At 40.5% G+C, this 24,863-nt stretch overlaps 1 protein-coding gene, 1 long non-coding RNA gene and 1 pseudogene across 4 annotated transcripts in view; 2 read left to right on the top strand and 1 right to left on the bottom strand.

The window, feature by feature from the left end:
* The window catches only part of LOC129144811 (uncharacterized), a 46,121-nt gene extending 26,672 nt beyond the window's left edge, over window positions 1-19,449 (top strand). The window contains exon 3 of the long non-coding RNA XR_008549461.1: window positions 19,276-19,449. This is a non-coding gene — a long non-coding RNA (uncharacterized LOC129144811). The remainder of the gene's footprint in view (window positions 1-19,275) is intronic.
* The window catches only part of GCNT1 (glucosaminyl (N-acetyl) transferase 1), a 41,429-nt gene continuing 30,669 nt past the window's right edge, over window positions 14,104-24,863 (bottom strand). For all 3 annotated transcript variants that reach the window (XM_054688834.1, XM_037492310.2, XM_037492309.2), the window contains one exon: window positions 14,104-16,040. In XM_054688834.1, the coding sequence (XP_054544809.1) occupies window positions 14,611-15,897 (1,287 nt within the window). In that variant the 5' untranslated portion in view covers window positions 15,898-16,040 and the 3' untranslated portion in view covers window positions 14,104-14,610. The remainder of the gene's footprint in view (window positions 16,041-24,863) is intronic.
* On the top strand, window positions 21,517-22,418 carry LOC119231401 (39S ribosomal protein L3, mitochondrial-like; annotated as a pseudogene).

Genomic DNA, 24,863 nt, shown 5'->3' with positions numbered 1-24,863 from the left:
TTTAGTTAATTTATTTATTTTAAAGATTTATTTATTTGTTTATGCATGGAAGAGCCTGGGTATAGTCCAGAGATAGAATGGGGAGCAGAACAGGTGAATTGACTGAAATGCACTGCTCAGGGGAGCAGGGGGCAAGACAGGAGAGGTCTACTGTGCCATATGTGGATTAACTCCCTGGCTGGGGATTGAACTCAGGTGGAAGCAGTGATAGTGATGAGACTCAACTCCTATGCCACCAGGGAGGCCCAAGATTTCATCTCTTTTTATAGATTGGTAGTATTCCATTATATATACACTACAACTTCTTAGTCCATTCATCTGCCATTGGACACTTAGATTGTTTCTACAACTTGTCCATTGTAAATAGTGCTGCAAAGAACACAGGAATGTATACAACCCTTCAAATTAATGTTTTTGCATGCTTTGGGTAAATACTAGAGAGTGGAATTGCTAGATCATTGTATATCTATTTTTAATATTCTGAGAAGTCTCCATAGTTTTACCAGATGATTTCATTCATATGTGGAATATAAAGAAACAAAACAAAGGAACACACAAAACTAAATCAAAACTACCTCTAGAGGGCTTAAGTACCGCACTATGAAGCAATCCTCAGCCTCTGCAGCACGAGTTTGATCCCCAGCCAGGCAGGGAGCAACCCACAAGGCGCAGCAGACCTCTCCTGACTCGCCCACTGCTCCCTTCAGCAGTGTATTTCAGTCACTCTGCCTGTTCTGATTCCCACTCTGTCTCTGGTGAATCCTCTCACCCCCCCGCATCTCTGGCCTATACCCCAGCTCTTGTATGCATAAATAAATAAATCTTTAAAAAAACAAACTACCTCTAGAAATATGACTGCAGAATTAAGGCTATAAGAGGGGATGAGAAACAAAGGGTAGTGGGGGCCCAATGGGCTCTGGTAGAGATGTTTGGGTACATGATAATGGGTGTGAGATGCTCACATACATATGAAAAAATGTGAGCCTGTTCCCCCAAATCAAATATAGGGTTGTAAACTAATGTTGCCTCAAAGAGGAAAAAAAGAGTTATTGAGAAGAGAATAAAAAAAACAAAAACAAAGTCATGGGTGGGACCACATTTTTTTTGAATACCTACTGTGCACTAGGCCAATGTCAAGAATTAGGGACATGGTGGTGAATAGTTGACACCAAAGGTAACTGAACTGATCTGGCTAGTGCCAAAAAAAACATCATATCCAAGGAATCTTTTGATCCATTCTTTTTAATTCATAGAAAAAAAAAACAGGATAGTATTTCTTTTCTTCTGAGTATCAAGTGTATCAAGAAATATTCACCATACACTGATCTTTGCTCCTTCAGGCTTGGTGACCTTCTCCAAAAATCAAGTTTATCTCAGTTCTGCTTTCTTTCCTATTTTAATTCTGCGGTGGTATCCTAGCTTTCCTAGACTTTCATCACATGAGAGAATTTTTTAATGCTTCTGCTGACCTGTTATTGAAAGAATAAAAATGATTTTACTGATAAAATCTCAAGAAATGATAGCAGCTACAGGTATAGCATAAAGCACAGGACTGGTATTAAAAATATTTTTTAGTTGGAACAAAACAGTAAACTCTAATGTCATAGGGCTGGGTCTCAGAAACTGTTATAGTTTTTGTGCCATCACAAGTTTCAAAGAGAAGTACTACTTCACATTCACAAATTATGTAATTCAGAGTTTCCTCAACATGGCTATATATCCCATACCTTAGAGAGTTTAAAGTACAGATGCCACCAAGCCTCCATGGTTCATGGATTCTATATAAGCAAATTTGTATGCTCACTGGAGTGTATTCATAACCCCACACATTACTTTGACACTTTTGTGGTCTCTCACCAGCAAGCACAAAGAGGCAAATAAATCAAATCACTTAATAATATGTTCCTATCTAAAATGGAACAAGATGAGGCTCTTCCTTCTCATTTCAGTTCTCATAACATGTATCATTTTCATGGTCTGTTTAATGCCATGTTTTCACATTTTTGTGCCTCTGCTTGGTGAGTTTGTTATTTAAAATGACCCCAGCACAGGGCTGAAGTGTTATCTAGCATCCTAAGTGCAAGGAGGCTGGGACATACTTCACAGAGAAAATACGTCAGAAGTTTCATTCAGGCATGAGTCGTCATAATGTTGGCCGTGAGTTCCAGTGTTTAAGTCAACAATGTCAAACTTCCAGGAAAGGGAGAGGAAATTTGCTGATCTGTATGAAGCCACTCCAGAAAGTGCTTAAGTAACCTAAGGGAAAACATGGAAAAGCACCAAATTTGTGGATTTGGGCAACTCTGACAGATTAAAAAAAAAAAAAAAAAAGAAAGGAAGCATAATGGAAAGTATTGTGAGGCTGGAAGACAAAGGCATTTATGATCAAGTTACCAGGAGTGAAGAAATGTTAGCCTTTTTCTGCTGGAATTGGCTGCCTCACCAGTTTCATAACACAATAAGCATGAAATAGACTAGACTTGCAGGAAGGCTGCTCCTGCAGATCAGGAAGCTTAGAAACCATCCTTTAAATATCTGTTAAATGTTAAACAGAAAAAGAATTATGTGGAAGAAAAGCCATTGAGATTGGCTTATCTTTCGAGGAAGCCAAAACCATATAATGAAAACTGATATAATGCGAATGGCAAATCTATATAATGCAAATGGCATTTTAGTTGCTGAAAAAGTGCTATAGTCTCCTTGCAGAATCAGTGTTTGCTTATTTACTGTTTCCAGTGATTTTGTAGAACTTAACTGCTGGGCATAACAAAATTCGAGTGTATCTGGTTCACCATCATAGATTTTGAAACATAAGGTGAGACATTAAATGAGATCTTTATTTTATGAACCCCTTCATTTGATTCTGAAGCAGTATGGTTTTTTTTTTTTTTTTCTTTGTTTGTTTTTAAATATTTATATAAGCACTGGTTACAGTCAGAAGCGCGGGAGGGTGAGAGAATTCACCAGAGCCAGAGCGGGCAGCAGAGCAGGCAGACTGACAAAGTACACTGCTGAGGGGAGCAGCGGGCAGCAGGAGAGGTCTGTGCGCCATGTGGGACCCTCCTCTGGAGGCGGGGAGTAGCCGGGGATCGAACCGGTGCTGCAGAGGCTGCGGGCAGCTTCACAACCCAGCGCTCAACCTCTGCGCCACTGGGGAGGCCTGAAGCAGTATAATGTTTGAGAGTCATTGACAACACTAGTTGCCACATAACTTCTAAAAACTTATCATACTATCAATAAGTATCTTCAAGATCTGATGATGGTGGACTGCAAGTCTGCAATTGCTTTTACCTCTGTGATTGACTCTAAAGGAAGTAACTTGGGTGATCTTTTAACATTGGCTAATTCCTAAGGGAAATCATATGGACCAAATAAGATACCCTACATCTATTATCTATCCACCTTCTCACCTACCAGGTTTAAGTTGCATCTGTGTAGCAACCATGAATAGCTGGTTCACCAGGGTATGTCTCATACCTAGCCACATTGTAGTGACTAGTCATACCTAGTCACTCTGCTCAGGCCCCGTTATAGGAATTAAATTCACCCTATAAGTCAGTGGTTCTCATGAAGAGATAGGGACACAGTTGGCAATATCTAGAAGTTTCTTTGGTTGCCACAACTTGAAAGGGGGTGTGCCACTAGCATCTAGTGTGAAGGGGCTAAGGAAGCTGCTATACACCTTACAGTGCACAGAACAGAAATCTACTCCCATAACAAAGAATTATCTAGCTCCAAATGTCAGTAGTGCCCAGGTTGAGAAAAACCTTAAATGGAAGTAACCATCGTGGCAGACAATTTTTTGTCCTTGGACACTGCATGCCTGCCAGAGTCTGCTGCTGAAATGACAGGGCTGTAATGAATCATGCACTTCCCACAGCCCGCCTACCACCAGTAGTTATGTGGAAAAATTCCTGGGGAAAGCTTTCCTCTCTCCTGCCCCACTGCTTTGTTGTTGCTCCTCTTAAGCCAAGAAGGCATCTATTTCCCCCCAATTTTTATGCACACATCACCCCTATTTTTATTACCAATCCCTGTTTCCTTGTTTACACCTCATACAAAGTACAGTGCAGCTTCATAGGAAACAGGTGTATGCTGACCCCCTTTACAGAGTTTCTATAAATGGCTTGGGAACAAAATCCACGCAGGGCCCACAAAGTGCACTGCCTCCTCCTCTACCCTTCTCTTCCCCGGTAAGTGAGAGGAACCGCGACCTCCCGGAGACCCAAACTCTGAGACCTCGCCTACAGGTCCAGACCTGCTCTCTGGAGCTTACCTCAGTCACGAGCTGAGGCAGTAAGAAAAGAAAACCAGACGCCTAAAGATCAAATTTCCTGAAGAGAAATACTTGTGGGCAGGGAAAAAAATGACAGATACTTTAATTCAGGTGCAGCATTTCAGTAAGGTTTTGTTTCACAGAGAAAATAAGACAAGCTGAATTTAACCAAATGTTAGACAATTGTAAGTAAATTTACATTTTTCCTTCTACCGCTATGATTTATGTTGATTTGAAAGGAAAATACACCTAAATGAATATTTCCTTGAGAGTTTAATCAAGATTAAACAGGTTGTCCATTCATTTAGCACATATTTAATGCACACACACTGTATTTCATAATCTGTTTTATGCCTAGAAGTACAAAATGAAGGTGACACAGTCCCCACCATGGAGCAATATCAGATGAAAAGATTTGCAAAACACATAACTGATAAAGGACTGTTGTGTAAAATATAAAGAATACATACAATTCAACAACATGAAAGTGAACAACCTGATTAAAAAAATGAGCAGAAGGCTTGAACAAACACCTTGCAAAGAAGATATGGTACATGAAATAATATGAAAGGACAAATAAGGATTTAAAATTGCTAATTATCAAATGTCACTAGGGAATTACAACACATTGAGATACCACACCTGTTAGAATGACCAAAATCCAGAACACTGACAGCACCAAGTGCTGGTGAGGAAGCAACGGGGACTCTCACTGCTAGTGGAAATGCAAAATGGTGCAAATACTTTGGAAGACCATTTGGTAGATGTTATTCAGTATATATATGCATTGACATGGCATCATTAGAACCAGATTTCTTGGGTTCGTTCTAACTTCTACCCATCCACAAATCCTACCCACAAAGACCCCCTCGGAGATGGGGACCCTGAAAACAACTTGGGCCAGGCTTCTCTGGTTCTGTAAGAGAATGCCATCACCACACCCTGTTCTGTTCTAATTCTCTCAATTATCAGAAGCTTGGGCTGTGTCTGCCTGGGTCTACTTGGGGCTCCCTATTCTTTTCTACAAGTCGGTTTCTACATTGCTAATGCCCAGAAAGCATACATTTCACTCTCAAAGCCTTGATATAGATTGTACTGTAGATTTCGAGGGACAAACAGCAATAGGATGAAATAGGTCCTGGTTTAGTGCTCAAGTTCAGGCTCCCAGGAACCACACCCAGTCCTGCACAGCTGGTCACCTGAGACCAAGAAGGAGTTAAGATTCCCTTCCTAATCTCCCTTTCCCCCCAAGTTCTCCATGAGTTAGTGGCCCCCACACTACCCTGCCCCCTGTGGTCCTTCTGTTCTTTCCAGCTGCTCCTTCCCCACCTCCCCTCACATGTCTCAGCAATATCCCATCAGCTTGCACATTTCCCTCAGCCATAAAAAAGCCAGCCAACAGGGCTCAGTTACACGGAAATTACCTATAGTTTCTCCTGTTTGCTGGGGCCACCCTTCTTTCTGTGGTGTGTACTTGCATGTGTGTGCGCGTGCACAGGTCTATTTATTACCTTAACTAGAGAAACAATGATCACCTACAGGAAAGTGAACTTAACCAAAGACAGTGTGGAAATTGGAGGTTGTCACTTGTCATACATTTTATGCCAAAACATTTCATTTTCAAACTTCTCAAGCCTTATTCAATGTTAAGACTGACAGAACTACTTGAAACTATTTCCCGTTGGAGTTTCTAGACTCACCTGTTCTGCTTTTGCTCCAAACCTTAAGACTATTTTATGTCAGGATTTCTCTCCCCCCTCTCCACACAGAATTGATGTCCTCCGTGACTCTGCTCTTTCTTTCCACCCTCTTGGACCTGATTTCAGCAAGACTGGAGAATTAACTCTTTCTCCTCCACCCCTTTTATTTCTTGTATTGCCTTTTTAAAAAAGATGCTACACTTAAAGCAGCTGGGTCTAGGGACTGAGCTGGATAGTTGAGATAGTATGTTGGAAGTGGATAGATCAGACAAAAACATTTTGGGTTTGGGGCCTCCCCGGTGGCGCAGCGGTTGAGCGCTGGGTTGCAAGGCTGACTGAAGCCTCTGCGGCGCCAGTTCGATCCCCGGCTTCTCCCCAGCCACCGGAGGAGGGTCCTACATGGCGCGCAGACCTCTCCTGCCACCTGCTGCTCCCCTCAGCAGTGTACTTCGGTCCTTCTGCCTGCTCTGCTCCCCGCTCTGGCTCTGGTGAATTCTCTCACCCTCCCGGGCTTCTAACTATACCCAATGCTTGTATAAATAAATCTTTAAAAAAAACAATAAAATGTCCAGCTTTTACAAAAAACCAACATTTTGGGTTTGTTTCCCTAAAAGATACCATTTGTTATAGATTCAAGCACTTTTTTTTTGTCCCTTTTGCAAATGAACCAAGTTGTCCTACTCCCAAGGTTGTTGTGAAATGGAGTACTACTTGCAAAGTGCTGAGAACACACAATAAAGAAATGCTCAACCATTGTTAGTAGTTGACATTATCATTGTCTCAATGAACTTTAAGGAATGTGGTTAAAGGGGTCTTTTACTTTGGAGGGGATGGGGGTTTGGAAAACCTTTCCAGAGGGAATATATTTCTATTTTAAGTCAACTTAAGGAATCCTCACTGGCAAGGAAGAATTTACTAAAGACTGTGTGGTGACAAAAAAAAGTTCATTTAAGCTAGTGACTAGTTCTACAGAAATAGATGCTTTTTAAATCACCTTTTTCTGTTTCTTAACACATCTTAAACTTACTTGAGTTTAAGTAAGTTGAGTCAGACAAGATCCCCCTCCTGCACAAATATTGTTCATCCAGTAACCCCACTGTCGAATGTTGGGATGGGTGCTGTCAGAATATGAATGTTTGTGAGGCTCCTGGATAAAGGGAACATATTTATGACATGCAGCTAAAACAGCCAGATCATCCTCACCTAATAAGTAACTAGTTGAAGTTATCTGTATCAAAAATGAAATTCCAAATAGCTAGAGGCAAAACTGCTGCCAAGATAAGCACTTTGGGGTCTTGCTCAGGTTGACTGTGCCCTATAAGACCGGTCTTATTATTCTTTGGGTTGGTGATGCAAGCAATTCTCTCCACCCAGGCTATACAACTGGAGTGTTTTACAGGGTTACCTAAAGTAGATCCTGGGACACCTTGCTAAGCAACAAAGCTTGGCTCTAAAAACATTTTTATGGGAGAAAGAATGGTGAGAAAGTAGGGTTCCTTCCTCCTCCAAACTAAGGCTGGGGCATCTTATAAAATTACCTAAGGCAAACCATATGTGGAAAAGGTTCCAAATAAGTATTTGGCAAGCAAGAATATTATAGAGCTGGGAGGAACTGCTCTCAAAATATCCAGATGGGATATTTCAGGGGAATTCTGAATGGCCCTTTGTATTTGGTACCATTTTTTCTTTTTTTTACCATAATTGAGATCCCATTATATGTTGTCTTCCAGTTTGTTTACTTCTTTTACCTTGTAGTATTCCATGGCATTGAGACTACTATAAAATATTCCATAATTTTCCACCCTGAGTGTAAGAAAAAGATTGCACAATTATTCCTCTATCACTAGAGATTTATTTTTACATTTTTTTAATGCATGCAAGAACTGGGGTGTAGGCCAGAGCTGCAGGGGGTAAGAGGATTCACCAGTGTGGGGAGCAGAACAGGTGGATCTACTGAAATACACTGAGGGTAACAGTAGGTGAGACAGGAGAGCTCTGCTGCACCCTGTGGGTTAGCTCCCTGGCCTGGGATAGAACTTGTGCTCTAGTGGCTGCTGATAGCTTGCTAGGGCTGAGACTTTAACCTCTGGGCACCAGGGAGGCCCTACTTTTACATTTTGCCATAAATAGGGATATAATAACCATTGGGTTTAAGTGTGGGTACAGACTATTATCCCCTTAGGATATTTTTCAAGTGAATTACCTATCAAAGAATTTGGCTCTTCATAGGGTCAAAATCTTCAAGTTTTATGGCTCCTCCTTACAGTAGCAGCCATGTGTTTCTCAACATGATCTCATAAATATTGAGTGAATATTACATTTGGTGTATGAAAGTTTCTATTTGGATTTTTACTGAATTTCTGTTTTCATATTAGTCATTTGTATTTTCCTTATTCACCTTCTGTGAATTGTTACATCCTTTTTCATTTTACTCTTGGCATCTAAATGCTTTCAAAAAATGTACTAATATAAGGGAGTTAAAGGCAATGGGGAGTGACCACTAAAAGGTATAGGGTATGGGGGAGGGTGATGAAAATGCTCTAGAGCTGATGGTGATAGTTATATTAAAAAACAATGAATTGCAGATTTTTTTTTTTAGATTTATTTATTTATTTATACAAGCACTGGGTACAGTCAGAAGCACAGGAGGGTGAGAGAATTCACCAGAGCCAGATCGGGGAGCAGAGCAGGTAGAAGGACCGAAGTACACTGCTGAGGGGAGCAGCGGGCGGCAGGAGAGGTCTGCGCACCATGTGGGACCCTCGCCTGGCGGCCAGGGATGGAACGGGTGCTGCAGAGGCTGTGGGCAGCTTTGCAACCCAGTGCCCAACTGCTGCGCCACCAGGGGAGGCCCAAATTGCAGACTTTTAATGGGGGAATTTTATAACATATGAATTGTATCTCAATGTAGCTTTTTTCTTAAAGATAAGCATATTTTCAATACTATGGTTTTCAACCTCCCTCTTTCAAATTTTTGACAAATTTTCCAATTCTGATTTGCTTTTGCTTTCCTACACTCAGAAGATAGATACTTCGGTTAAGCTCACAATCTCTTCCCTAATGCACCTTCCACTGTTTTTTCTGGGAAAAATTCCACAAAATGAAGAGACAGTCATTCATGTGTCCTAGTTTATTTTCTTTCCTAATCCACCTGATGTTTGGTGTATATTATGAAGTTATAATCTGATGTTTTACAAATAGGTATATACACTTCATTAAATTTACCCCTCCTCACTATGTTCTCATGCTTTCTTTGCAATATTTTTCTTATACTAACATGTCTTTGGACTATTATTTTATCAGTTTAGAGTAAAAATGTAATATACACTTTCAATACTTTTAGCTTTAAAATGTGGCTTCATACCTAATACTACAATTCTTTACTTTTTCAAGATTCCTAGCTTTATTTTGATGAAATTAAGGACAATTTTATCAATTCTTGGAGACTATGATTGGTTTACCTTTAACTAATGCATTTATCTGAAAGAAGGGATGTTTAAAATATTTATGAGCTAGGCACACAATGTATAATTAAAAGTCTTTTCCTCTCAATAATTAAGACTCATTTATAGTATGGGCCCTGAGCCATCAAAACTGTTAAGTTGTTCTTCTTATGACAGGTCCTGAAAACTAACACATACGAAAAATGAAATCTTTGACAAGCAGTCTTGTAAAGGACCTATGTATGCAAAACTTACATTTTAGAGATAAAAATGTACGCTTAATCAGTTTTGCCATTTTCTAGTCTGTCTCATATAAAATGGGGCTAAAGAGCACCCAGAAGCATTTAATAGGTCAGGTAAGAGGACATTTGTGGCAGGCTCTCAACTTTAGGGGTGAAGAGGTCTCCCTTTTCCCTCAGTCATATCCGCTACATGCAAACCATAGCAAGTAACAGAAACTGTTAATATTTTTGGCACTCAGCCAGGAACTGACTGGAAAACTGTTCTTCCTCAGTAGACACAAGCTGAAGCTAGTAATACCCTAGAGTGTGATAGTGTTTATTACATTATATTCCTTCTGAAGTTCCCTCAATTTATTTGTATAATCTGTTATATTTTCTGCTTTTGTCTACCTTCTTCCCCTCAGATACTTCCAGAGAATTACTCTTATGCTTTAAGTTACTACTTACACACAACACTTGGCTACAAAGTCATCAATTAATTTAAATTTAATTATTTGAGTGCTGGTAGCAAACAAACACAAAGGAATAATTTGTGGAGACAAGACACTGGTTTTTGAATGGCCGATTTTAATATTAGTTCCAAATGCATTCAGTCATATCCATGTTCATCCAGCTTCCATAACCACACTTGCCAGGAAAGTCTTGCATTTATTTTACATTTGACATGAGAAATGATTTTTACTTTTCTAAACCGCCTGGGAATGTCCAATTCAGTGGACTCTACGGATTTAATTAAAACACTGTTTCCTCCACCCCTGCCCCACACTTAGTGTAAAATAAGAGACCCAGTGAACAAATTCTATATAAACTCTGAAAACAGGTATTAGCAATAGGATACATTTTGGCAGGTACTGTTCTAGAGTGATGAAGTATCACAGCTATAAAAGATAATGTGGGGCCTTCCTGGTGGCGCAAGGGGTTAAGCACCACACTGTGGAGCAATTCACAGTCCCTGCAGCACCAGTTCAATTCCTGGCCGGCCAGGGAGCAACCCACATGGCGCAGCAGACCTCTCCTCGCCTGCTGCTCCCCTCAGCGGTATACTTTGGTCATTCTGCATGTTCTGTTCCCTACCCTGTCTCTGGTATATCCCCTTATCCCCCACATCTCTGACCTGCACCCCATCTCTTGTATGCATAAATAAATTGTTAAAAAAAAAAAAAAAAACCTTACGGATCTTTAAAAAAAAGAAAGCTAATCGGTCCAGTTTTAGTGTGAGCCTTAAGGAAATGGACTACTCCAAAGCCCAGTTTTTATATCTGTGGTGGAGGAGGAAAAAAATCCCTCAAGACCTGCCAGTATGAATGTAAATCAGATGCACTCACAATATAATAAGATTGCTAAGATGAAAACTTTGAATAATTTTCAATTTTGCTAAATTAAAAAAATCCATATAATTGAAAGCAAATGGGCATGATATTGACAACCACTGACTCCAGGTGAGAAATCTGGAGTACACAGTACACCTGTACACAGTACATAGTACTATGCACTATGTTCATCCAGCTTCCATAGGACATTGTGTTCATTGTACTATTGTTTTTAACTTTCCTGGAAATTTGTAAATTTTCAAAATAAGATGTGAATAAAGTCTGTAAAACAAGACATTGTGAACAAAGTAAAAAAATACAAGACATAGATACAAAATGTGGATCACTGAAAATGTTTTAGAGTAAAGAAATAATGCCTTAACTCAAAGGTAAAATTCTTTCTTTGAAGAGAGCAAACATGGGAGAAACTTTTTACATTAAAAGAACAATGACATTTGAAGCCAATAGGGACAAAAGCACTATGTATAGGCTGCCTTCACTGATATCCTCTCCTGAGTTTTCAAACCAAGTATGTTGTTCTTGGTCCAACATTGGATGCCATGTTTAATCATACAAGCAACAGCAATCCACTTGATGATCAAATTATGAAGATGTGACATCTTCATTCAGGAGGGGCAGAATAACAAAGCTTGATAAAATGAAAATGTTTTCTAATTTTGAGGAATAAAAAGTTTTCTCAGTTGAATGCCTGAAAAACTGAAAATATGAATTTCCCATGTATCATTTAGGCTGCTGGTTGCATTTAAAAATAAAGTACATGGTTTTGATTCTGGTTTAAAACCTCAGCTAAAAGATAAAGCTTCCTATTTCTTATTAGATCTTTGGCTGAAGAGCGTCCATCAGATCAGCAAAAAGTAAGCATTTAAAAAAAAAAAACAAACAATTTATTACTTTGAGGTATGGGACAGCCAGCAGGATAGCAACCTCAAATCAGGTGTCTTTTAGTGAAAATGTAGAGTAAACACCATAGGCTGAGAGCAGTGCCAATATGGAGATGATCTTGTCTCAAACAAACCCAATGTTCCTCTTGTAAAGGCTCCCTTGGCCTTCCAGGGCCCCCCAGGGAAGGGCAGCACACCCCTCTCTCCCCATAGGAGGTGATGGGAAAGAGCCTACCAACAGTGGGCTGAGGAACAATCAATGAGCTGGAACAACCAATGAAGCAAGGACAGAGGCCAGTGCTCCTCAAGTGAAGGCACAGGGGACAAGGATGCAAGACTGTAGGAGGCTAGACATGGGATGATCCTAAGAGCTGTGGTCTTGATTTCTGGGGATAGTGCAGATTGCTGGCTGTAACACTCATCACAGACCTCACAAATTATCTTAATATGATTATTCCTCCCATACCCACTCTACCGTTTCTTAGTTTTCCATACTAATTACTGTTGATCGATCACACAAGAGAACTAAGAGCACAATGGAACAGTACAAAAACAAATTTTTTTTTTTACATGACAGCTCCATTTATTTTTTTAAATTTATTTTTAAACAATATTTGCTTCTCCCCACCCCCTCAGATTGAGTCCCCTAGAATTTCCTTCCCCAAGGCACCCATGCATCATCACCACAGTCCTCTGTGCTCCTCTCCCCGTCCCTCTGATCCTTCTCCCTCCCCTCCCCTGCAGTATGTCTCTGATTTATAACTGTTTTTGCTTTGTTGTGTTTTGTACCGTTATTTTTTTTACACTGATGTCTTATTTGGTTCCCCTATATTCCTGTTATAAGTGAACCCATCCAATATTTTTCTTTTTCCTTCTGACTCATTTCACTGAGCATAATTCCTTCTAGCTCCATCCACGTTGCTGCAAATGGCATGAGTTTATCTTTTTTGATTGCTGAGTAATATTCCATTGTGTATATATGCCACATCTTCTTGATCCAGTAATCTGTTGTTGGGCTTTTGGGTTGTTTCCAGGTTTTACCTATTGTAAACAGTGCTGCAACAAACATAGGGGTACAGGTGTTCTTTTGAATCAATGTTTTTGTGTCCTTTGGGTAGATCCCTAGGAGTGGAATTGCCAGGTCATATCGTAGCTCCATTTTTAGTAGACTGAGGAACCTCCAGATAGCTTTCCTTAGTGGTTGGACCAGTTTGCACTCCCACCAGCAATGTAGGAGAGTTCCTTTTTCACTGCATCCTCGCCAACATTTGTTGTTGCTTGTTTTTCTGATAAGTGCCATTCTCACTGGTGTAAGGTGGTATCTCAATGGTTTTAATTTGCATTTTCCTGATGATAAGGAATGTTGAACATTTTTTCATCTGCCTGTTGGCCATTTGCATTTCCTTTTTGGAGAAATGTCTTTTAAGTTCTTCTACCCATTTCTTGACTGGATTGTTTATTTTGTTTTTGTTGAGCCATGTGAGTTCTTTGTAAATCTTTGTGATCAGTCCCCTATCATTTGAATGGAGTGCAAAGATTTTTTTCCCAGTCAGTGGGATATCTCTCTGTTTCGGTTAATGTCTCTTGCTGTACAGAAGCTTTTCAGCAAAAACAAATTCTTAAACAGCTTGATGGAAGGTTCTGGGTGACAGGGGAAATAGACAAATATTTGGAAAAACTGAGTGCTACCTTGAAACTATAATAATAAACAAAGGTATCTTAACATTTTTAACAATCTAAAGTGACAACCTTTCTAATAAACCTAAGGTGATTCACAGAATCAACTAGATACTGTCATTTTTTTTTTAAATATACATTGTGAGAAGCAAAATTCAGTCAAATATCTTCAATCATATCATATTTTTTAAGTTCCCTGAGATGACATACACACTTCAAGCTACACAGCACAGTGTTATAGCCAGAAGTAAATAATTTATTTATTTATTTATTTATTTATTTTTTTTTGGGGGGAAGGCTTTATTTTTTTTTTAAAGATTTATTTATTTATTTATACGAGCACTGGGTACAGTCAGAAGCGTGGGAGGGTGAGAGAATTCACCAGAGCCAGAGCGGGGAGCAGAGCAGGCAGAAGGACCGAAGTACACTGCTGAGGGGAGCAGCGGGCGGCAGGAGAGGTCTGCGCGCCATGTGGGACCCTCCTCTAGTGGCCGGGGAGCAGCCAGGGATCAAACCGGCGCTGCAGAGGCTGCAGGCAGCTTCGCAACCCAGTGCTCAACCGCTGCGCCACCGGGGAGGCCCCAGAAGTAAATAATTTAAAAGGGTGATTTTTACAGTATAGTCAAATTCCTATTTCAACACATACAACCTACAAGATAAATTACATCTTCATAATTACTTGTTGCTATAAAGTTATTCGAATCCTGAAAGTTACTTTGAAAATAGTTCTCAAAGTAATTTTGGCACAGGTCAAATCTGAAGAGTATTTTTAAGTCCCTGAGCTCTTTTAACAGGCTGATTCTTGCATTTACCTCTTCCCTGGCTGCCTGGGCCACCTCGCCCCACAGTGCTGGTCCTGGCCTCAAGGTAACTGTAGGTCATCATTCAACACCATAACCTTTCTAGCAACTGTGCACTGCAGAAGACATGTAGGTTTTCTAACACGATGATTTAGAGTTCTTGGCCCAAACAGCAACCCCTACAGATTTTTCCTTAACAATGTAGAAGAATCACATAGAATCACATATATCCTTCAAATTTTTAAGACTGCCTACAATGGTCAGTGTTTCAGTGTCTCCAGGGCTTTATGCCTCAGATGCTCATCCAAACACTGGATGGCAAAGAGGTCGACGTCCGTGTCAAACTTATTGGCAAACAAGTGGTGTACATGCAGCATCCAGTTCAAGTCCCCTGCTCCAAAAATGCACACAGAACGCAGGTGGGCCCCATTGCAGGGTGGATAGGGGGCACCCTTGGATGTGTCACCTTCAAAGTACTGCCACTTGACAAACCTAGCGATTGCCTGCATGTCAGACATATCATACTTGTGGCTTAAGGACAGTGACCCAGGGGCTTCAGGGATCCTCTGAATAGTGGCCCAGAGGTATTCATCCGGGCTGTATGTGTCCTTTGCCCACTCTATGAATTTTTGGATTTTTTCATTCTTGAGTACGTAACCCACATACTTCCTACTGACTACAAAATAGGCACTGCCTGAAAACAGAGGTGTTTCCAGAGGAGGGGGCATTTTGTCAGCTCCCGTGTTTGTCACTTTCCCATTAACGACTGTATGGCGCTTTTTCCACCTTTCTTTTTTATGAGGTGGCATTTTCTCCGTTTCTAGGTTGTTTTCACCCATTAATGACTTGAGCTTCTTGACAATTTCCAGGTTGGTTTTAATAGGAAAATCCATGCCACAAAGATTGATCAAGTACTTCCAGTCTGCACTCATGCTGTAGAGGTCTTGCATGCAGTTGAGGTCAGCCTGAACACGACTCCACGACGCATACACCACGTTCTCCAACTGACTGGCCACAAAGACATTATTGAAACAGGATGCAATGCTCCTCACCGCAGCCAAAAAGGAGTCCTCTGATTTTTTGTCCACGTGGATGCAATAGAAATTCTGAGGCATATAGATGGCTCTTAGGAGCCTGTCAAGCATTTCAATTTTGTGATGAACTACTATAGAATATGCTATTGGAAACTCTGCCTCTTCTTTACTAAGAGGTTCTATAATATATTTGCGATTCTTGATGAATGAAGGACAATTCTTGGTCATGTTTATATAGTCATAGTTTGTCCACTGAGGGCGATTTCTAAATTTCACTGTTAGAATCTCAAGCTTTACCTTTTGAATTTCATCCACATCACCCTGTAAAACTTTAGTGCAATTAATGTTACTAACAGGATTCTCTCCACCCAGCTCCAAATGTCCAACGCTGACAAATTCGGGCTTTTGGTGAATTATTAAAACAGAGAAGGCAATGAGGAAAAAAACAAGGAGCAAGAAGCAGTATTTCCTGGGATAAGAAAAGAGTCTCCTTCGCAGCAACTTCCACAGCATTTCAGACAACAATCAGGGACTTTTCTTTATTAAGGACAGATTCAAGGTTTCAAGCACCAATGGTTTTTCCTCTGTCCTGTCTTTGAGAGTTGTCAGTTTGTATTTATCTGACATGCATAGGCATCTTGAAATGGAGAACAGCACTAAAAGAAAAACAGAAACAAATATAAATATAGCCTTTCACAACATCTTCCTCTTGGTTATGAGATCATGTGTTTAAAACAAAAAGTGGGGGGCCCTCAGAGGAAAAGAGGTTTTGTTCTAGGAAACCCAGTCTCTTTAGTATTAATGCCAGACTGGCTTAAAAAAAAAAAAAAAGCTAAGTACAAGAATGTGCTGGGATATCCTACAGGTGTAAAACACAACTTAAGACCTAAGCTATAATTTCTGAATTCTCCACAGTTGCTGATTTCTTGATCCTGTGCCACTTCTAATTAGAACTCCTTGCCTTTATCTCCTTACTAATCTGAGTTCCTCCTGACACATCCAACAACATCCACCAGAGTGGCATAGCAGCCCTGAACAATGGAAGAGGATCAGGATCATACATATTTGTCAGGTTAGGACTGGGGATATCCAGGGAGATTCAGAAATGGCTGTGTCTTCTAAGAATCTTTGAAGGAAGACTAAATGGACCAGAGAGGTGCAAATGAAATCTGGCCACTTCTGGGGCTGTTTTGGGTTGACCTGACTTAGTTTGGTTCTATAGCAGGCACCACAGTAAGAGAAGGTACTGCATAATGCAAAAAGAGATGCAAACTTACATTTCCTGCCTCGGTCATAACAGGTTATTATAAACCTTGTAGAAAAACAACAGTAGTACACAGATTGTAATTTATGACAGACTTTCTCTGTACTCAAATTCCAGAATCGCAATGTACCTGTATTATATAGAATGCATACAAACATTCAAATAGTTTTCAAAAATCAATTGGTTCTACAACTTGTAAGTGTTGTTCCAACAGAGTCAATTGTCTGCCTACCAGATTTATACCCAAAGTATATGTCAATATCATTGGAAAATTCAACCCATTGAAACGAATCTTGCACTTGACTAAGATGCTCATCTCATCTTCCACCTATCCTGACCACCTCCCCCGCTTCAAAACTCTATTAGGAAACAAACATTTGGGAGATTCTGCTGAAATACTTAGCCACTAAAACAATAGAGCAATTCCTGCCCCTCAATTGATCCAAGGAATTTGAGGAAACCACTGCCTAGTTACTAGGTGACCTCTAAGCATACGGAACAGAGAATTGCAAAGAATATAGATGTTAGAAAATTAATCCAGGCAAGTCACTAAACAAATAGCAACAACAACAAACTTTGCATCAGGCAGGGGCAGAAACCTGATTACCAGAATTGACACATTATAAAATATCCACTTTCAAACAAACAAATCACAAAACACATAAAACAAATAAACACGAAAGTCTGGCCTGTACATAGAAAAAGAAGTCCATAAAAACTGCTAAGGAAACTCAGGCATTGAACTTGACTAAACAAAGACTGTAAGCAGCTATTAGAAGTATTTCTAAATCCTGCATTGACAGGCCTGTCATTTTAGAAAGCTGCTTCTTGACAGAGTGATCAACCCTGTAACATCTTCCTTTTAAACTACCAGCATTTATTTATATTTCATTTATAATCTTGAATTTTATTTAAGCAAGTGTTGCTAAAGATTAAATCTTTGTCTTGAATGCTAAAAATCTAGTAGGCACAGGACCAAAGTAGCCGATTTTGGTGAAACATATTTTTGTACTTGGCATATTAGAACTTGACAAATTGTATAGAATTTATCAAATGTGAAAAAGGCAGTTCACTTGTCCCTTATAATGTGTATTAAAAAGGAAATAGGATTGATTAAAAAAAGAACTAAAGTATGAGAATATTTAAACAAATTGAGAATTTCAATGAGACAGAAATTATAAAAAGAACCACAGAAACTTGGAAACTGCATCCACAGTAACTGAATCGAAAAAATTGACTAGAGGGAATCAATAGCAGATTTGAACCAATAGAAGAGCATCAGGGAAATTGAGAACAGTTCAAGTGAGAGTATCCAGTTTGAGGAACATAAGGGGAAAAAAAAGAAAACAGTCTCAGAAGCCAGTGAGAAACCATGAAGCAGATCAAATGCTAACAGGAGTCCCAGAAAGGGCGGAAAGGAAGACAAGGTGGGGGAGATACAAAGGATAAAAGGAGGAGGCTATAAAAATATTTATGAACAGCTGGAAACTTCCCAAATTTGTTTTTTTTTAAAGATATTTATGCATACAAGAACTAGGGTACAGGTCAGAGGGTGTGTGTGTGTGTGTGTGTGTGTGTGAAGATTCACCAGAGATAGAGTGGGGAACACAACAGGTGGTTTGACTGAAATACACCACAGAGGGGAGCAGTGGGCAGCAGTGGACGAGACAGGAGGGGTCTGCTATGCTATGTGGGTTAGCTCCCTGGCTGGGGATTGAACTCATGCTCCAGTGGCTGCAGATAGTTTCACAGTGCTGAGACTCAACCCCTTCCACCACAAGTAAGGCCCAGGCAGTAAAATTTTACAGGTTATATCATTTTATGAATTTGTCAAAACCCACAGACCTGGTACAATATTAAAAGACACTCCTCTTGTGGGCCTTCCTGGTGGTGCAGACGGTTAAGTGCCACACTGTGAAGCTGTCCGCAGCCTCTGCAGCACGAGTTCGATCCCTGCCAGCCGGCAAGAATCCCACATGGCAAAGCAGACCTCTCCTGACTCGCCCGCTGCTCCCCTCAGCAGTGTATTTTGTCAGTCTACCTGTTCTGTTCCCTGCCGCTCTGTCTGTGGTGAATCCTCTCACCCTCCCGCGCATCTGGCCTGTACTCTTATTCTTGTATAAAAATAAATAAATCTTAAAAAAAAAAAAGACTCCTCTTGAGAAAAGTAATTATACAAGAAGCCCTGAAAATGATTAAGAAAACTTCAAATCAGAAACTATGAAGTCGAGGAGGTGTGGATAACATATTTAATGTACAGAAAGACAGTCAACAAAGAATTTTATAGTCAGCAAAATTATCATTATAAATCAATGACAAATCAAAACATTCCCAATGTCTTACAGTAATTCAGCTCCACATCACAAATAGAGTAATAACAGTATTTACATAGAAAATGTAATTTTCTTTGTAACTTTTCCCATCTGATTTAAAAGGCAGCTGAATAAATAATTATAACAAGATGTTGACAGGCTTCTAATGTATAAAAAGGAATTTATATGGTAGTAACAGTACAAAGGAGGGTGAAAGAAGAGAGCTATATTGGAACAAAGCTCTTGAATATTACTGAAATTAAGTTGGTATTGACTGAATGCATTAAGACTATTTTTTTTTTTTTGTCATTCTAGGGCACCACAACTGACTGCCCTTGTGCAGAAGGCTCTGTGGTCTAAGTTAATTCTGCTGGCCTCTAACCCAATGAGTACTGCTACAGGGCTCCATTTCACCTCTCCAAGGACTATTGTTATGTGACCCAGAGGCTGCTGTGACTGGAGCAAAACACTACTGTGAATGATGCCAAAGCCAGGCAAGTATCTCAGAGGATCATGACTCAGCACAGGTGATCAAATGCCACCCTATGCAGGCTAAGAGAAGGAGCAGGAAGCAGAGATCCCAATGGGGGTGGAGTGATTTCCCCTCCATGGCCTCACCTCATCCGGGGTGCTTTGTCTCTGCCCCAACCAAAGGATTGCCAGCCTGGACAGTGTTCTCTGCTGGACTGCTGTGTGACTCACCTCAGTGAGCTGCCTAACTCCTTAAGGCCTTCCCATATAACAAATTCCTGAGGCTTAACAGTGCCTACCCCTCCAGACTGGTTAGAAAAAGCTCTTGAGGTCCCCCAGAGTTTAGCACCAAGACTATTAATACCACGCTCCACAGTTTGGCCTGTTAATGCCCAGAATTCAGCCAAGAAAACATAGGTAATAGGGGACATTTTATGACTCTGCTTCTTGTGTCCCCTCAGAAGGGAATGTTCTAAATGAAATATTACCAGCCTGATAATGTAATGAAAGAAAAAGAGGTCAAAACCCTGTCTCCCTTTTTTAGCCCCCACATGCCAGAGTCAGGCACAGGAGATGACAGAGAATATCTCAATTACGTTCACTGAATAAAGTCACTCTCCAGTGAAGTCCATGTTTCTCTACTAAAAATGCAATATGTATCCCTGTTCCACTTTGAACGTCAAAGAATTCCATTCCCAGTTCTCAACACTTGCAGCAAGCACAAACCTATCGAGAGAATATACTTAAAAGGATTATTTAAAGATGGAATGAAAGAAATTTTTTAACAGTCCAAACCCCTCAAACACAATGAATATAATGGAAGAAATGGCAACATTTTGAAACATCTGGGGGGAGGTGAATGCTAGCTGACTTGGGAAGCCTCAGAAAGCTGAATCCTACAGCACAGAGTGGGATTCCATCTCCTTACCCCCAAACCACCCCGCAAAAGACTCAGGAATTGGCTACACAGTTCCTTGGGAAGCAATGATGAAGTGGAGTTAAAAACTAAGAACAGGTTGAAAATCTATTTACAAGGCAGTTAAGAGCCCCAGGTACCTCCCCCAATTCATTATAAGCTAGCAACCACCCTCCCTGGGTGCAGCGAAGACTCTGGAAAATGGAAAACTGAAGGAACCTGACCTGGTGATTACAAAGCACAGTTGAGGGAAGGCGTACTGACCTGAAAACAGGGGTATTAAGTCAAACTTCCTTGTTTCCAGAATATTGAAAGGCAGGTGGATACCTGCTGTGTTTGTGCCTCAATAGAGGCCTACCAGATATCCAAGAAAAGCTCGAGGCCACAAAGAGATCAAAATAAACAGAAAAAACATGGAGACGGTATCAGCTAACCATTGGTATGTAATCAACCACAATCCTCAGCGACTTAGGACTTAGAACAATGATGACCTGTTATTTCCCACTACTTTAGGCTTGGTTGGGCAGTTGTTCTGGTTTCACCTGAGTTCCCCTAGATAGAGTCCTGTCTGGATTGGAGGTTTCATTGTAGCTTGTTAACACCTGTCGCTGGTACTGGATGTCTCCTCCTCCAGCTCCAGTAGGCTAGCCAGCTTCCTTACTGGCAGTCTCAGGCAGCACACCAAGAGAATAAAGAACAGTGCTGTCAAGGCTTCATGAAGTCTAACTTCCACAACATTCACATCACTTCTATTCATTCTGTTCATCAGAGAGTTACCAGGATTTGGGAGAAAATAAGGTTCTACCTATGAGTGGAAGAGAAGCAAAATCACAACACAAAGGGATATGTAAATTATAGTGGGAAGATGTTAAAAATTAATTTCCATGAGGTATTCTATTAACGGAGAAATTAAGATCAAGTAAAGACATGAAAATTCCACTAATGAAACCCTAGTATTATTATCTGCAGAGACATAAGTGAAAGAAACTACGGTAGTCATGAAATAAGAATAAGAGGCCACTGATTGCATCTGCACCCCAGTACAGTCAGCATGTGCCCAGGTACTGGGCCATGGTCCAGGAGGCTTGGGCACTGCTCAGGACTCAGGAATAAAACAGGTATCAGGCTTATGGCTGGAATTTTCTCTGGCAAGAGTAGTACGTGGTGAGATGAGCACCTTTCTAAATAATCCCATTTGTCGGTCTCTGATTAAAATCAAGGCCAACTGTGATGGTGAAGTAAACTGTCTTCTGAAAGTTCATGAAGTACAATCTACACAGCTTTGGGAACTAGATTCCTTTAAAGGAGGCCTTATTGCACTGAAGCTGGGAATGATGACTTTGTGGACCAAAATGGTCAAATGCACAGGGTCACATTATTTCAGGTACAAGACTCTCTTAAATTATACTCCAGAGTAAAACCATAAAGGAAAATGTCAGCCCTAACTGTTGGAGGAAGAACCGTTACCGTGTTTCTGTAAGTCTACATTCACGTTGGAATCTTTCCAAGAACTGGAATTGCTACCAAAACAGATAGTGATAATCTTTGGCCTAACAGATAATGCTATAATTAAGCCAGGCACTCACTCTTCTTTGCTGTTCTCTTTTTGCCCTGGTCAGTATGTGGGTATCACAGCCAAAATGACTGGTAACAGTTTTCAAGGCATAAAAAATGGAATTTAAAGGCCAGCCTGTTACTTACGGTCAGACTAAAACACATAGGAAACTTGAAACTATTCCAACTATGTGGCCAGAGTGACATGGAACTAGAGTGCCTAGATAAACAGATAGCATAGATACGACAGCATATGGACTCAAAGTATGGAGAATAAACCCAAAGCACAATGTAACCCAAATAAATGGCTCTGTACCTGAACATAAAATTGCTTAGCTAAGACCAGAGATTGCAAACTGCCTGCCCATAAGAACATCTGTAAAAATTTACTGTTCCATACATATTTCCATAATGGAAAGAGGAACTACCAAAAGATTTGAATGATAAAAAATATGTCCCAACGCAAAGCACTGTTATATTTGCTTATCCTCACTGGACATCAAAGTCTATTCTGTGAGCTTCCGTGAACAAGTTAGATCAGTAATTTAACCAGAAATTATATTTTCCTCCTCTAGCTACAACATTGCCATATTTGAAATCCTTGTTATTCGTTTCCTAAGTTAACGTGTGTTTTATAAATTTAACTTCCTTCATTAAAAAAAAGGACCTAGGGCCTTGCTGGTAGTGCAAGGGTTAAAGTCTCAGCACTATCAAGCTATCACCAGCTACTGCAGCATGAGTTCAATCCCCAACCAGGGAACTGAACATAGCACAGCAGACCTCTCCTGTCTCACTCACTGCTCCCCTCAGCAGTGTATTTCAGTTGATCCACCTATTCTGCTCCCCACTCTGTCTCTGGTGACTCCTCTCACCCCTGCCCCATCTCTGGTCTATACCCCAGTTCCTGTATGCATAAAGTAATAAAAGTCTTTTTTTTTTTTTTAAAGGACCTAATAGGGCCTCCCCTGGTGGCACAGCAGTTGAGCGCTGGGCTGCGAACCTGCCCGCAGCCTCTGCAGTGCCGGTTCAATTCCCGGCTGTTGGCGAGGGTCCCACATGGTGCGCAGACCTCTCCTGCCGCCCGCTGCTCCCCTCAGCAGTGTACTTCATCAGTCTGCCTGTTCTCTTCTCCACTACTGGCTCTGGTGAATTCTCTCACCCTCCCGCGCATCTGACTATACACAGTGCGTGTATAAATAAATAAATAAAATCTTAAAAAAAAAAAAAAGCACCTAATAATCAAGGTACCCAATATACAAAAAGAGGCAATAAAAATTCCCAGGATTATAGGGAAGAGAGATTCCAGGACATGTAGGGATTCCAGGAAGAAAAAAGTCAAATGGTTACAGAAGATCTATGTTGCACATGAATGTACTTCGAAGAGATTTTGACAACTAAGGTCAAGTTCAGAGTTGAATAAGTAAAATGTACATAGTAAACAAAAAAAAAATCAATGTAAGACATTATTTAAGAGGAAAAAAAAGGACAATGAGACAAACCATGGTGTGCTACTGAGCTCAGTTTATCTGTGGTCATAATGCATTGCCATTGTTGTCTAACAAAAAGTACGATAATATACAGTGAATTTCAAACCTATCTCCAGAATAGAACTTCCATTTCTTTGTATGATTTCTCAACAAAAGGAGTGCAGAAGCAAGTGTTTTCCGTTAAGCCAAACAGCAAAGAGATCTGCAAAATATAAAACCCTGCTACTCCTCTCGCTAGATTTCATGAAAGGGGTTTTCATTAAAAAACAAACAAACAGGGCCTCCCCGGTGGCACAGCGGTTGAGCGCTGGGTTGCGAAGCTGCCCGCAGCCTCGGCAGCGCCGGTTTGATCCCCGGCTGCTCCCCAGCCACCGAAGGAGGGTCTCACATGGCGCGCAGACCTCTCCTGCCGCCCGCTGCTCCCCTCAGCAGTGTACTTTGGTCCTGCTGCCTGCTCTGCTCCCCGCTCTGGCTCTGGTGAATTCTCTCACCCTCCTGCGCTTCTGACTGTACCCAGTGCTTGTATAAATAAATAAATAAATCTTAAAACAAACAAACAAACAAAAAAACCCACCACTATGATAATATGTGAAGGGCTTTTATTTATTTTCATATAAATGCCTGATTTTTTTCTGTTCAATTTCTAATAGGATAACTATTGATAAATGTTATTACACATAAACAAAAGTTCTTCAGATTACCAGTTTTTAAAAGTGCAAAGGGCACTGAAAGCTTTCAAAATCACTGACGACACAGAAGAGAAACAGGGCTAGAATGTGAGGGTGGGGAGAGGAAATATACTTCTTAATTTCTGTGTTTGCTTACAAAGTAGAAGCCTAAAAGAAAAGAAGGCTGAAAGGAAGAAGAGATTGTGACGTGCAACAAAACCGGTTTTGAAAAGAAGAGGAAGGAGAGCAAGAAATAAAAGCTGTTCGCCATTCACGGTCCCTAACTCTAAAGTACTTCCCCTTTCAATTATGATATAGACTGTTTCTCAATAACGTGATTCACAATAATGAATGGATTTTAAGGACATTTGTGGCAACAAGGCATGATTTCAATTTTAAAAAATCAGATGAGATGATAAATAGGGGACACACGCACCAAATAACTAAAATGCTCACTCACATAGAGCCCATCTAAGCCCATCTGAGCAGCAGCCAGGGTGTATACAGAAAATTTCTGCACAGAAGCAGTAGCAGTGGTGGTCTGACTCCAGGGCCTGGTGTCCTTCCTTGGAGGTCTCATTGTCCATTAAATGAGTGTTGCCCAGAAATAAAATGCTCAAATCATCCCCAGAAATAAAGGAAACTGAGAATAACCAATTCTGGAAATTTCCTTTGCGAATATATGGCAAACCATAAGTAAACAGAGATCCCAGAGACTGGACTAGATTTGTTGTTTCTCTGACCATCTTCTTTTCCTTGCCCACCCTTTACAAAAACAACACACCTTCAGAATGTGTGAGGCTAAGG

This window comes from Talpa occidentalis, unplaced genomic scaffold, assembly GCF_014898055.3.
Source record: "Talpa occidentalis isolate TD23 unplaced genomic scaffold, MPIMG_talOcc4v2.1 talOcc4.7, whole genome shotgun sequence".
In the NCBI taxonomy this organism is placed as follows: domain Eukaryota; kingdom Metazoa; phylum Chordata; class Mammalia; order Eulipotyphla; family Talpidae; genus Talpa; species Talpa occidentalis.
The sequence above is the reverse complement of the archived record's forward strand: the minus strand, read 5'-3'. Positions and strand labels throughout refer to the sequence as shown.